Source organism: Oxyura jamaicensis, chromosome 1, assembly GCF_011077185.1.
Source record: "Oxyura jamaicensis isolate SHBP4307 breed ruddy duck chromosome 1, BPBGC_Ojam_1.0, whole genome shotgun sequence".
Lineage (NCBI taxonomy): Eukaryota > Metazoa > Chordata > Aves > Anseriformes > Anatidae > Oxyura > Oxyura jamaicensis.
This window is the reverse complement of record NC_048893.1, coordinates 30,367,609-30,382,116: the sequence shown is the minus strand read 5'-3', so window position 1 is coordinate 30,382,116 and position 14,508 is coordinate 30,367,609. Positions and strand designations below refer to the sequence as shown.

Below are 14,508 nucleotides of genomic sequence, written 5' to 3'. Positions count from 1 at the left end.
AATCTAAAATATCGGGTCTCCTTGTTTTTTTTTTTGAAAAATTTTTTAAATAACATAAAAAAAATTATTTTTTTTTTTTTTTTTTTTTTTTTTTTTTTCAGTAAAACAGACTGTTTTATGTTTTACTGAGGATGGTATTCTTTGCTGAAAACTTTATACTACCACTCTTAAAGTTCCTAGTTCTGTTTTTGAGAAACAAAGGCAAGGAGACCCGATATTTTAGATTTTGGGAATACCAATTTTAGTTTGCATTTGCCCAAGAAGTGCAGGAGAGAACATTGGTCAGAAGCCATCAGGTTATCACAGGGCAGCAAGGATATTCTGGAACAACTGATGTAGGGAAATAAACTGCGTTAACTGAGTTCATGCCCTTTGTGACCCTGTGTTCCTATCATAGTGAAGGCATGTATCTTGCTCAGTTTACTGACTAAAAAAAAGACCAAGTCAGCAATTATGCTCTTTCTATAAATAAATCCTGATTTCCTACATCCTGGAATCAGTAACCCCCAAAGGAGAGTGTTATTGTGCTGTTTGCTATAACACAGTTACTGAAAGAGAGTATCTACGCTGTTTTCTAGGTCATTTGTATTAGCACATGTTTGGCTCAGTCTTAAGAGTTTGAATTATTGATTTCTCCCATCATCCCCTCTTTTCTCCTGTTCCACTCTCTAAGTCATCACATCTTCAACACCACAGAAAAGTCGGTGTTGTAAGCTGATGATAGATAACTGCAGAGCAGAACCAAGTGAAATAATTTTGCATGCTTTTTCTTGGCTCTGGCACCACAAAACTTAAGCTGTACATATGAAAGCTGCCACAAAAACTGCAGAGCTTTTTATGTGTTTGTTTGCATGTGTGTTTTTGCACACATTTGTCAGATCCTGTTACAATCCCAGTGCATGCATTTACATACCTGTACAAGGCTCACATTTACAAATATAACCTTTTGCATCATTCCATCACCTACTCTTCACTGGAAATCAAACCAGACTGAATTTGGCTGACATGCCTTGGAGTTTGGCACCAGAAGAGGCATCATCTTGGCCTTAGCACACATCTTGGGGGCCTGCAGTAGTAGTGTGGTGTTCTGGCAGGGCAGGCAGAGATAAGCTTTGGGGTGAGTGTGCTGCTTTTCAACAGCTCTTTGAGCTACAGGTCAATCCACAGGGTGTCTGTTACACATTAGCGTGTTCTGCCAGAATACAGTTAAATTAAGGTCTGTAATTAATTACCTCAGAGTGCTGTCATTGAGGAGGTCTGACAGAAGCATATGCCTCAACTTTTATGGCAAAAACTTCCTACACTGACAAAAACAGCAGAGAATGCTATATATGATTTCATTAATATTATTGGCTAAACGTGGACTCACGAGACAAATGACAGGGGTTTAATCACAAGGTGTAAGAGGTGGACCAACAAAGGTCTTGTCACACAAGGCCATGCCTTAAAGCCCTGTGCACGTCCCCCTACCGCTTTGAGGTTTTACCATGCTGCGTGAGGTTGAACTGTCTCATTAGCATGGTGACCCTGTTAAGTAAATCCTCACAGGCTCAATGCTGGAGAGCAGTCCCACACATTATGTTTAGTAGCACGAAGCAGTCACTGTGTCCACAAGTGTGTCCCAGCTACCAGTACCACAGAGTGGCTGCTAGCAGGGAGCTGCTGGAGCAAGATCAATTCCCTGGCCTGAATTCCTCTGGAGAGTCCATGCTTTTATATCTTTCTCCCCATGGGAATAAGAAATAATCAGTCTTTGTATTCCCTGTCAAGCATTACCTTTTTAGCAGTGGCTGACATTGCACGTTGTAATGCGGCTGGGGTGGGTTTTATCTTCTCCACAATTAGACAGCTATGATTTAGAGCTAGGTCTCAATAGTCAGTGGGCAGGGGAATCATTTGTCTGACCTATTTACTCATCTAATGTAAAATAAGATAACTCTGCTATAAATGTAGATACTTCATGTGGTTGCAGGGAAGAATTGTCTTTGAAAATCATTATCAGTGCTGAATGTAGAGTAGGATGGGGACGAGAGAGAAGTCAGGCAGGTCTTTAATTTTCTCTTTTCTGCCCTCATCCATTAGCAATGTTCAGGGCAGGGTATACTCCAGGGCACCTGGCATGGCTGCAGTTGGAGATGTGCGCCCGTACAGTCCCTCCCAACCATCTCAAGGTGAACCTCCTGATGGGAACCCATCTTCAGCACGGTGCCTTTGCTGCCACATTGTTGAATGTCTCCTCCTAGTGGGTATAGGGCACTCGTGACAGACATTTTGCCAGCATAATTATTCTACTTTCCCACATAACACTAGCTAACACTATGTCAGCAGGGCTTCATGTATGCCAGACATTAATCAAGAGAATAGACAAGAGTCAAGGTCAACTAAGGTGGAGGAGATGCTTTTCATATGCTTTTTCAAGACATCTGCTAGAATAGACTTGGTTAATCTGCATCCACATTAAGGAAAATAAAAATAAAATAAAAAAAAATAAAAAAGCTTATTAGCCTGACAAGGAAAGAAAAGACAGTGGTGTTTGAGATATGAACATTACTTTTGATTTTCTATTCATGTGGATGTTCATGCTCTCTGTCCTTTTTTCTGTTTTTGAGAATAAAAGGAATGCTAAAATGACAAAGCAAAAGAAACTACCGGCAGAAAAGTTAAAGAAAAATGAATCGTCTCTGGAAGAAACAGGGAGGGGAAGTCTTTCTCTGAAAATGTCTCTGCTCTGTGTGGAAGGCAGGTTGTTCCCACACAGTGCCAATGTCCTAACATGGTGAAAATTTTCCACTGGACATTGTATGTAAAATGGAGCATGTACAAGTGCTAAAAGCTATGAAATGCATGCTGCTGCCAACAGAATTTGCTTAATCTATATTGTGCTGTCATAACCTCAAAGACTGACATTTCAGTGACATATTTAAATAAAAAAAATCTCCAAACAATAGCATTTGGAACTACTTCAAGATCTGTACCAATATGTATTTGGGTATTACCTGATGTTTATTATTTTAATTCCAATAGGAAATGTAGCTTAATATAATGCTGGGGCAAATCAAGACTGGAAGATCTGGTCTTCAGCCAGATATCTAATATTTAAAGGCATATTTCTTATAATCTTCTGTAGCTAGAGGCTCCAAAGTCTGGAAACAAAGAAGTCTCACAAACAAACAGAGGTTGTTCTTTGAAGAGTGGAAATAATGAAGCCTTTTCTCTTACAGATGTTTGTTCTATGCCCCATTCTTCCCCTTCTTGCCCAGGCACTGCAGTGATCTCAGTTTTCCTCTGCCAGGAGCAGGGCGAGCTGAGCCCTACCTGGCAGTGAGGTGTTTGCTGGCTGGGCTTCCAGCAGGCCAGACAAAACAGGTAACGTCAGCTTCAGTTGCAGCCCCTTTTGATGCAAAGTTCTAATTTAAATCTCTGCCTTCTACTGTCCAATAGGTTCAGCATTATTAGCAGGTAGATAGAGAATCAAAACCTTATTTCTTTTAGAGACCAAGATCAGAAGTCCAAAATGTAGTTAAACAAACCACTTATAAACTCTTTCTTCCTCATGTCCGATGTCTGCTCTAGTTGAGTAGACAGTCTTTTAGGTGCAGAGCATGAAGGTCTTTTCCAACCTAAACAAATCTATGATTCTATGAAACACAGTCAGTCTTCAGCTCTTCTCATTTGGTATGTCTGAAAGTAGATGCAACCAAGTTCTGCAGTATGATCGTCAACTTCACCAACAAATAAATTTCTATCGTGGTACATTTTGTGCAGTTTAGGACATGGAGGTGATCCCTCAAAGGCTGGCAGTCTCTCAGCCAGCTATTTTTGATGTCAACTCTGGGAAATTGTGATCGCACAAAGCATGAATCAATACAAAGTTTTCCCATTTCAGGCACTTTTCTTTGTGATATGTCTACTGAAGTTGAAAACATGACCTGAAAAAATACTCTGCTTGTTTAACTCTTCCCTCCAAAAATGCTGAAAAGAACTCAGGAGATTCTCAGCCACCGAAGTCAGGAAAATCTTTCTGTATCACCTATAATCAAAGTCAAACAACTACCCTTACTCCAGAAAGTCTCATATCTCCTGCAAAATTCACAAGAAGGCAGGGGAGGGATACACAGGACCTCATCCCATCCAGACCTTTACTGTTACAGATGACATTATTATAAAATTAGAAAGCTCCAATTCAAAAGACAGTTTTTGTATCTTGAATAACATTAATACATTTATTTAATTGTAATTTACTTTTCATTCATAAAAAGGACAAAGCACAGTCCTGCTCTACTCTTTTGGAAAAAAAAAAAAAAAAAAAAAAAAGATAAAAAGTAACTAAAAAAAAAACAGTTCAATATTCATCAGTATCAAATAATAGTAATATCAAGTTTCCTGAAATATAAAGAAACAACAAATATGTCTATCTATATAAATTTTAATTAAGAACCTTGCATTTTAAAGCAGGTGATACATTAGTTAGTTTTTCTTGACAACAATTTGAAACTGAAGGTCCCAAATTTATACAATTATGTGAAACAATGAAGAACCTTGAACTATCTCATCAGTATGTGAGACCTACCTCATCTGCGTTGCTGATTAAAATAAAAAAAAAAAAAAAAAAAAAAAGTGTATTTCCCTCCTAGGTCATTTTCATGCAAAAACGAACCACTGCTGCTTTTTACACGATGTATTAGAAAAGTAAAAGGCAATCATGCATTTGGCAAAATATTTAGTTGTGGTTGTAGATAATATAAAAATGAGTCATACTGCAAAAGAACCAAACCAAATGAAATACAATAAAACGCATTTTTTTTTTTTTTGTACAGAAGGCTTACAGCATATTAGTTATTCATGTATGAAGACAGCTCATTTCTCTTTCAAATAATTATACAATTTACGAAACTCAGTAGTGCTTGACACTTTGACATTCCTCTATAGGGAAGTTATCACTTTCACCTATTTAAAAAATTTTCATCTTGTAACAAATATTTAAAATTAAACTAAAACAATATTATTGATATTCCTTAATGAAGACTCTACACTTTTACATGTAAATATATAGTACAAAATTATACAAATTAAAGAAAGTGGTGTAAATTATTAATAGACCTACTCTTGCTTCATGTAAATATTATTATTATGGACCTCTACAGTATCAGTTCTAAAAAGATAAAATCTATTTCTAAGTAGCCAGCAAGGTTGTGCTAATAAAATATGATTCAAAGCTTATAATTCTTGAAGCATCAGACATTGCACTATTACTTGAGCCAGCTGATTCAATATCACTGTGTTTCTTCAACATTCACATTCTAATTCCCAGCACACCATGGAAAATGTAAGGAATGTGCATTTCTTTAAAAACAAACAAACAAACAAAAAAGGCAAAATAATAATAAAAATAATAAAAAAAGCTACTGAAACACCCTGGATACAGTCAGAACAAAAACATTCTCCATCTCTAATAGAGCTCCCATTTTGCAAAGGCCATAGTAAACATTTAAATTCAACTAACAGTTGGGATCTGACTCTCATGTATCAACACGCAGTTGGATCATTCAGTACTCTATCAAATAGGGGAACAGTCTCAAAACTTTAAAACTCTTATTTACAACACTATGAACATTAGAATAATATCAAATTCTTGAAAAAGCATATAATTCTCCCAAATGTAGCTTCACTACAGGAAGGTAACATCTGGTATCTGCAGCATAGAAATGTAAATATAATATTTTTTTTTACTGTGCTACTCTGTTTTTGCCATTTATTGTATATCTTTTTCTTTTTTCTATTTTAAATCTTTTCACTTTAAAAAATAACATAAGTTTCCTACCATTTCATGGTCCATTTAGATGATTTTAGCATGGACTCATCTTCAGACTCCTAATTGTTACATTGCTATCTTAATAATAATAGTAATAATACTAAATCAAAACCAATATATTATGCTGCTTCCCTGAAAGCTGACATTTCGCTCCTAAAATCAGGAACAATGACCATAACAGAATTTCAACAGAATTGTTTTTAAAAAAGAATATGGTAAATCCAGTGTCCGTAAAGTACAGGTAAATTCCTTTAAGTTGAGCATGCTACGAGTGTCTCAGGTATTCTGAACATATTTAAAATAATAAATTCCTTGTAACTGACTTTTATTTCAGGTCCTTCAAATTGTATCCAATAGCCTCAAGAAATATAGCTGTAAAAATAAACAAAATGTTTTTGCTTTGACTGTGTCTCTAAAAACCAGTAATCCCAATAAATGATGATGGGGCCATTCAAAAATATGCAGTACACAAAACATATAGGATAGTACAGACAGACGTAGTACTCTTACATTTATCACATACAATCAACATTTCAATCTCTATTATATTTCACAATTTGTTATTCAAGTTAAAGCACCTACGTATGGTGATTTTACTTTCACTGTACAGCCTATGTTATTGGGTTTTAACACTGTAACTTGCCCCATTGGACTGAATCATGCAACTGTCACAGATCAGCATAAGTGTTTTATAAGGCATATTGGAACAAGTTAAAAATATTTCTTATCCTTTCAAAAGTTGATTTACTTAATGAAGGAGTTCCTGGATGCCTCAGTCCTCTTAAAGTCCATAGGAAATTGGTAGGGTGATTTATTTTAAAGTGTAATTTATTTGGCTTAGGATGGTGCCACAGGAATCAAGAGTTGCAGTCCTCGTCTTCAAGGGGAGTCCCTTGTCTTCGGTTGAGGACAAGATAAATCCAGCTACATTCAGAATCCCGAGTAGGCAAGGACACCGAGGGTAGGAAGCACCAGGCCCAGAAGCAGAGTCGGTACTCCAGCAGTGGCACCTGCACATCGAACAGATAACAGCACAGTGTTATTTTACTTCAGCATTACTCACAGTGTGGAGAAACAACCTTGGATGCAAGCAAGAGTGCAGGGTAAGAAGGCCAGAAAACCAGCTGGCATATCTCAACACAGCTCCTACCTGTATGCATAATCTGAAATGGACAAAGAGACTTTCTCAGTACAGATGAGGACTTGGTCTTTTGTTCTGCAAGAGTTGTTTATGCAGTGTGTTTATACAAGCAGCAAGGCCATTCAGAACACATCAGTGTATTTTGATTTGGATGGTCCAACAAGCCAGGAGGTTATACCAGAAGGTAAAAGGTCAAAATAAATATTTAAACACTTGAAAACAAAATTAATGGAGTCTTTGAAATGTGACAAAGCAAAGAGACACCTATGGAAATGTTAATGTTATTATGATCAGCAATAATCTGAGAGATGTCAAAGAGCCTGGTCCATTTGTTTACCAGCTAGATTACAAAGTCCAGATGGCTGACTTCTAGCAGTGTGGCATTTACACATCAATGTCTGTTAAAGTCACAAGGGTCTTTCTTAAACAAATATTTTAAGACAAAAAATATTAATTGACAGCTTACAAGCTTCACTTGACTTACTCTGGCAATCAGGCATAAGAATTTCTATGATGTTAAATGTCTTGTGTTGCTGTGGACCAGCTCCTCGTTAAGAAGCATGTATGTGACAAAATAACCCAGCCAAATTAATAATGAATGTCAGCCTGGCTGTTAGTCCCGGACATGGGCCGAAGATGTTGGAGAATGGGCTATTCTGTCATACCAGAAAGGTGGAACCTAGTTCATGTTGCTGTTGAACACACGCTAAGGAGAGAAGTGTTTGCAACTGGTGGCGACAATACTGAGCCACTGCTGGAACCTACCTGCTGGATGGCTCCTCAGCCAATGTTCCTCCTAATGAGGACAAAAACAGACTGAAAAGGTAACATGTGAAACAAGCAGCACAGATTTCAGCAGGTAGTCCTAATTTAGCTAACAACAGGTACAGTACACCAAATTTCAAGCATTATCTCCTAGAAAGTCCCAAAATAGCATTCACATCTTCTTGTCAGGTACATCTTGCATGGCCACATAAGTCACATCATTTTCTTCAACTTCTTGTAGGCATCCAGAAAGACAGATCTGTAGGTTTCATGTGGCTGCCTGTGAAGTTTTTGCATCATTCAGTATAAGTAAAGAGCTTAATTCTTCATTCTCAAACCTCCTATTAGTAAGGCACTTAACTAATTATAAATTAGCAAAATAGGACAGAGTGTGAAAAAAATGCTGTTTTGAAGTGAGAATTTGGCCAAATAAATAACAGTAAGTTCCCTCAAGCATTTATTTCTCATGGTATTTCCTACCCACAATAATGAGGAAAAAGTAAGGAAACTAGATGGAAATGAAACTGACTGATAACAAAAACAGTTTTCATAAAGTATGTGGGTTAAGTCCAAAATAGAAAAGTCTATGATTCACCAGCTTATCAGTCAGTTGTAGTTATTTTGATAATCATTTGTGGTTCCTACATACATAATTCCAGGGATTTTGTTTCTGATGGGGTTTTCATGAAATGTCTCGACACAGTATAGGTTTGACTTCCTTCTAATCAGTGTTTTCTGTGATGTACTATACTTGTATTATTTGCAAACCCAGGATGAAAGCTTTGCCCCCAAACAAGTCCCAACTAAGGATGATCACATACAGTCTTAAATCTTTGTACTGGAGAGAGCTTTTCCTCTTTTGCACTGTCATTTAATTCATAAAATCATAGAACCATTAAGGTTGGAAAAGACCTTCAAGATCATGTGGTCCAACCATCACCATACCACCAATATCACACATTAAACCATGTCCCTAAGCACTATGTCCAACCTTTTGTTCAACACCCCCAGGGATGGTGACACCACCACCTCCCTGGGCAACCCGTTCCAGTGCCTGACTGGTCTTTCTAAGAAAAAAAGAGTCCTAATTGAGTCTTCATCTGAACTTTCCCATGTTTATAGCACTATCTCCTCTCCTCATTTGGCTCCAAACAACCCCATTCCAAGTAATGGACTATTTCAGGCAATTGTTTGGAAAGCCAGTTGGAAGCCAGCTGTAATCTCAAACTAGAGCACCAAGACTTCTTTCCTTACAATTGGCTTATTACAGTACTTCCCAACTAATTCCTGAGCATTGGTACGGTGGGAAGAATTATGTTCAGCCAGATATATATCGCGTATGTGTATCACTGGAAAAAGCTGGGTCTAAAGACACCTTTCAGCCAAAATCTGTGTGTACCCTCCCATCCCAGGAATGGAAGGATGCTTATGATGTTGCCAAATACCACGCAAGATGTGCAGGATTCATGGTGCAAGTCGTTTAACTGAAAGGGGACCATAAGCCAGTAGCCAACAGAAGGCCTGAATTGTTTACAGGAGGCCTTCAGCAGTGAATTTAAGAGGTACTAAAAAGGCAGACTGAAAGGCCTGAAGGTGTCTCCTGACCATGGCTGAAACTCTGTGCAAACCGTATCAGAGATCTACTCAGAAAACAGCCTCAGAGATGGAACCAACTATTCCCCTTTATTCCCCTTCTTTTTTTCTGCCACAGGAGGTGGGAACAAGTATTTTTGTATCATCCTGGTTTCTCTATTGTCCAGCCAGGAAGAAAGTCCACTGCATCTCTGCCATGAATCCAGTATTTTACGGCTTTACCCAGATAATTTGTTTTCAACTTCAGCTGTATTCCTCCTCTTCTCCACCCTCCATGTCCACCATCTAACTGCTCTTGACTCCGCTCCTCACTCAGAGGATGACATTCTGCTACTCCGCTCTCTTCCCTGTCCCCCATACTAAACTCTACCCTCATCCTTCTCTCACTTCTGACCTCTCAAAACTCTGCTCCCACTCCCACCCTTACCCTAATACTGTAGGGTTCCTTTCTGAAATCAGCATTTCTTCTGAAGGACTTCCTGATATCCAAGCATTTGGAAAACCTAGACAAGAGACCAACCAATCCTTCTCCATTGCCTCAATTCAGCTTTACAAAGTACAGCTCAGTAAAAGATAAAATGAAGGAAAATATTGAAAGATTGTTTTTTAGGTATCCATAAATGGAGGAGGTTTATGCTGAAGACATACACAGATGTATGTTCAAATATATTCTCATACATAACAACTGCACATTTTGGCAATTGTGAAATTATGGGGGTATATTTATCTGTACTTTTAGTGATTTATAAGACATCTGAATCTTTTTTTGTAGTTTCCATCCACAAATATCAAAGTAGTCATTTTTAATGAATAAATAGTAGCCACAGAAAATAAATTCTAGATTCTGGATTTAAGAATATCCACAAAAATGTATTCTGCCTTTATCAAAACAGGAAAATGCAGTTGGAAAGACACAACTGAAGTCCCATTTTGAATGCTTCTGATGAAAGAAAACATGAAGAAAAGTTTTCTGAGTGAAGCTTGATGATGAGCAAGTACAAAGAAATTTCTATTTGCATGTAACTATTCTACAAAGAGAAAGGAATAACAAGTCTTCCCCTGAGACGCATTCACTGGTTCTAGAATTAAGAGTTGGCAGTTCAGCAGAGAGAGAAGAGTTGGCTATTGCAGCAGTTTCTTCAAGGTTTAGGCACTGGTGCAGAGATACTTACAACAGCTTTCCACAGTGAAGCAAATCCTACCCTCAGACAGCACATCAGCAGAACGTTAGGACAATAAATGCACATTAAGCCGTTTTTTTTTTTTTTTTTTTTTTTTTTCTTTTATTCTTTTTAGATTACTGACCCACATGTCAGGACCCATACTTTACCTGAAGTATTATTCACCACTGCATGACAGCCCATATACCCGTGTAGCTCATGAATGGAAATTAATAGAAGTTTTGCCTGAGTACAAACCACAGGATTTAATTCTGCGCAAGAGTAAAGCAGTTGTGATCTGTCAGTATTAACAATCTTTTAAAAACTAGAGAAATGCCTGATCAAGACTTAGTGAATATGCAGAGACAAACATGTGGATGTAAATAAGAACAGAATGATTATTGAACGTCTCCTGAAGTCTAGCCAGGTATGAGCTGGGTATATTTAACATATAAGGCTTCATTCTCCCCTCAGTGTCATGTTTGTTCTGCACTCTCAACCAGTATCTTATGTCTCCAGCCTGCATGCTATTGCAAGCTACAGCCACCAAAATAGAGGCCAAAACCAAATGAGTATCACACGACCTCATTACCACTCCTAATACCCACTATGTGTGGACATCAGATCAAGATTCCTCATTTCTTTCAAATAAACATGAAACACATACCTTAAATGCAATTTTTTTTCCTAGCAGCCCTACACATTTGTTGTGAAAACTTGTTTTCTTCCTATATTCCCATGAAGGCCTTACTGCTGTCTGCTATAGAGTTCCTGTAGTTGATATTTTTAAGGACTAAACTATCTACAGAAACATATACCAAGAACATAGCTTAAAATTGAATACAATTTCTATGTGATGCATACAGTTATCATAACTTTTTTTCCTGCCTTCTGTTCTCAGCAGCCTTTAGGGATAACTTTCTCATGAATGGCTGTTTACCTGAGTAAATGAAGAGAGCTACTGCTGGCCAGGTTTGCCTTCAGCAAGACCTTTACATATCACAGGAACTCCCAGTAAAGTCCCACTAATCCACAGCTTTCCATTTGTGTTTTATATTCTGTATTGCCATCTCAGTCATGAAAAGTCTAGGATGAAACTTTTGACATGACTGGAGATCTCAAATTTTACTGGCATCCTGAACAATGGGCAACATGTTTCAAATTACATTCAAAAGGAATGAAATTAATTTAATGCCTAAATGAAACAAGCATTAAAACAATTCAGACATCTATATATTTCCCAAGACTTTGCAATGACTTGATATCAAAAATATGTCATTATTTTCTTTAAATGTTACTTATCTTAAAGATAAGGTATTTCTGGTCCTTTTCCCAACATTAGTATCCTTTTTATACTGGACTGTAAAAAAATGTAGAGGCCTATTTAGAAATCTTACTTTCATCAGGTCTGCAAACCAGGAAATTAGTTACTGGTCATCTGTGAAACTGTCATACATAAATAACTTCTCTTTCTCAGTGAGAAAGTGTCTGTCCTGCCAACGTACACAAACTTCAAGCTGTTCCTTGGCTAATAATGAGCTGATCCTGTTGTGGCAAAACTCTTTCTCTCCTTTTGTTGTCAGGAATGATTGTTCAAGACTTCATTTGTATTAAATTACATCAATTTTCTTAGTTTCCAGGAACTGAGCATCTCTGGGAATGTCTACATGACTGTTCTAGTTTGAGGAGTGTGATTTCAAAGTGACTATCTCAGCTGTTTATGTAGATGCAGACTGACTATCTGAATGATAGAATAGGTGCAGCATGACAGAAGCTATCATAAATTTATTAAGAATGAGTAAGGGAAAAGAAATCTTTCTTATCAGAACTGATATTACATGTGATTCATAGTTAATTTAAGTTTGTAGCAGAACAAAGTTTTATTCTTGATATTTAAGAAATGAGTGTGCCTTTTTGCCTGTTTTCAAAATTCTTTCTTTTTGAAAGAACTCCCATCCATTTTCCTGTAAATAATATTCTCCTTTTGGTCCAGTGCCCAAGATGCATTGTCCAACAGAGCTATCTGTTTCTATATTTCTCCTTTTTGCTTTAAGAAAGGTAAATTAAAATCCTTTTCATATTCTGTTTCTCCTTGCTTGCAACTAAGCATGTCCACTTCTCTGAGAAATAACTGAGCCAACTGGAAAAAGGGGATTTTTGCCTGTTCTGACCTTCTGAAAGCTTTTCATTAGTTTCTTTAGCATCTACTGGGCTTCATCAATATCTGTTTTCTGAGTGTTTTCATATTTACCTAGGTTCGACAGTAAACTGGGAAGGGAGAAAATCCATTTTTTTAGGTTAAATTGCATAAAATAAGTGTGCGGGAAATATCAGGAAGCATGGTTAAAATTCTTCTATCCCTATTCATGGAAATAGAAAATAACTGAACTAATTAGAATATGTTTATCTAGCATCAGTGGCAGCATTGCTAAGTCGTAAGTCCAACTTTCCCTTGTCTAGGAATACCTTTGTTTAGGTATGAGGAATTTTTCCTCTTGTCTATGCCATGAACATTTCAAGAAAGGCTCTACAGAATAATTCGCAGCCCTGTGAATTACAGTTTTGCAGCAGAGTAGATGTGTATGCTGGCAATAAGGCTGTCTATGCATTTGCCTGTGCTTTGTGCTGTGCTAATGTTTTCTGTGTAGCTCCAGAACAGTTTTAAAACTATTACAAGAACAAGAGAAAGAGCATTAAAAACGTGTTTAAAGGACTGCTGGTGGTCTGGGTGGTTTGTCCACCCACTGTGTTAGTCTTTTTTCTCCTACTTAAGAAGTTGTATGCCAGAGCCAAGTAAACTTTTTGTTTTGCTCTGGCAATGGCACCTGGCTTGCTGGCAGTGCCCACTGGCAGCTGCATGGGCTTCTTTTCTATTGACTCTGGCCCTGCTGGAGACCTGGGCTGCCAACATGAAAAGATGCATTAGATTCTGAGGGAAATGAGATAATATTCAGTTAGCAGACTATTAGTAAATTTCAATAAATGTGAATTATTTATCAGAGTCCTCTTCCCTTTCACCTCTGTAATGCTCATTACAGACTATTTTGCATGGATAGTTAAGTAGAAGACCACAGGTAGTATTATTAAAAGTATTTTTAAATTGGTACACTCAGCAAATAATAGCAAGAAAAATCTGTGGAGGCCCATTTGTGACCCAGGCAAAAGTTGTATTCGTAGTTCACGCACATTTTGTGAGTTTTGGGACAGTTTCTGTGACATAAAGGCTTGTCATACCTCTCAGCATCTGCTCTGTCTCTCCATTGTGAGCAATCACTCCTGACAAATTGGATCCCCAGAAGCACCAGCTTTACTGCCATACCATGTAAGGCGGAATCATGTGTTCGACTAAGAAGACGTGTTTGCTGCTGGAAACTGCTGAAGCAGCAAGAGGAGAAGTTTTGGAACAAGTTTTCATAGCTTGTCCATATAGAAAAACTCATTTGTAATTACACTAATTGTCTGGTGTGGCAAAACACTTGGCTGTTAATGTTCCACACGGATACGTTCTGCACTGCCTCAGAAATTATGGTTGATAACCACCAAGAGGAAATTGATCTTCCTCTGAGTGACTTGCGACAGATTTTTAATCAGAAAGGGCTAATATTTCAGGAAAAAATTGGGAGGCTAAAAGAGAAAGTTTCACTGTAGTCCTGAAAAGAAGAAAAAGGGCAGATCTTTGGTGAAGTGGTATGTCTGGGGATTTCTGAGTGAGGAATCTGCTCCTTCTTATTCAAGCAAACAAGGATTTGTGAATGCTTTTGCAAATGAATGTGTCCCAAGCATAGACCAGATAAGTCACTCCTTTTCACTTGCAAATAGCTCACATTTATACAACCACATGGTAAAATGGGTGAACAGCAGGAACTTCAGGTGCAAAATGGTGGTGAATCGGTGGGAAAATACTCCAGTTTTGGAATTTTCCATGTTCTTGGAAACAGATGTAGCATGTATAAATACTGAGGTACTTTTAAAACCTGTCTTAGAAGTCTTCACCTTTCAGCCTGGCAACTATGCTCACATATCACAAGATAAAGAGG

At 37.6% G+C, this 14,508-nt stretch overlaps 1 protein-coding gene across 1 annotated transcript in view; it reads right to left on the bottom strand.

The window, feature by feature from the left end:
* Window positions 1-5,788: 5,788 nt before the first annotated feature.
* Window positions 5,789-14,508, bottom strand: part of CNTN1 (contactin 1) — a 144,347-nt gene continuing 135,627 nt past the window's right edge. The window contains exon 23 of the mRNA XM_035326087.1: window positions 5,789-6,822. Coding sequence (XP_035181978.1) covers window positions 6,743-6,822 — 80 coding nt within the window. The 3' untranslated portion in view covers window positions 5,789-6,742. The remainder of the gene's footprint in view (window positions 6,823-14,508) is intronic.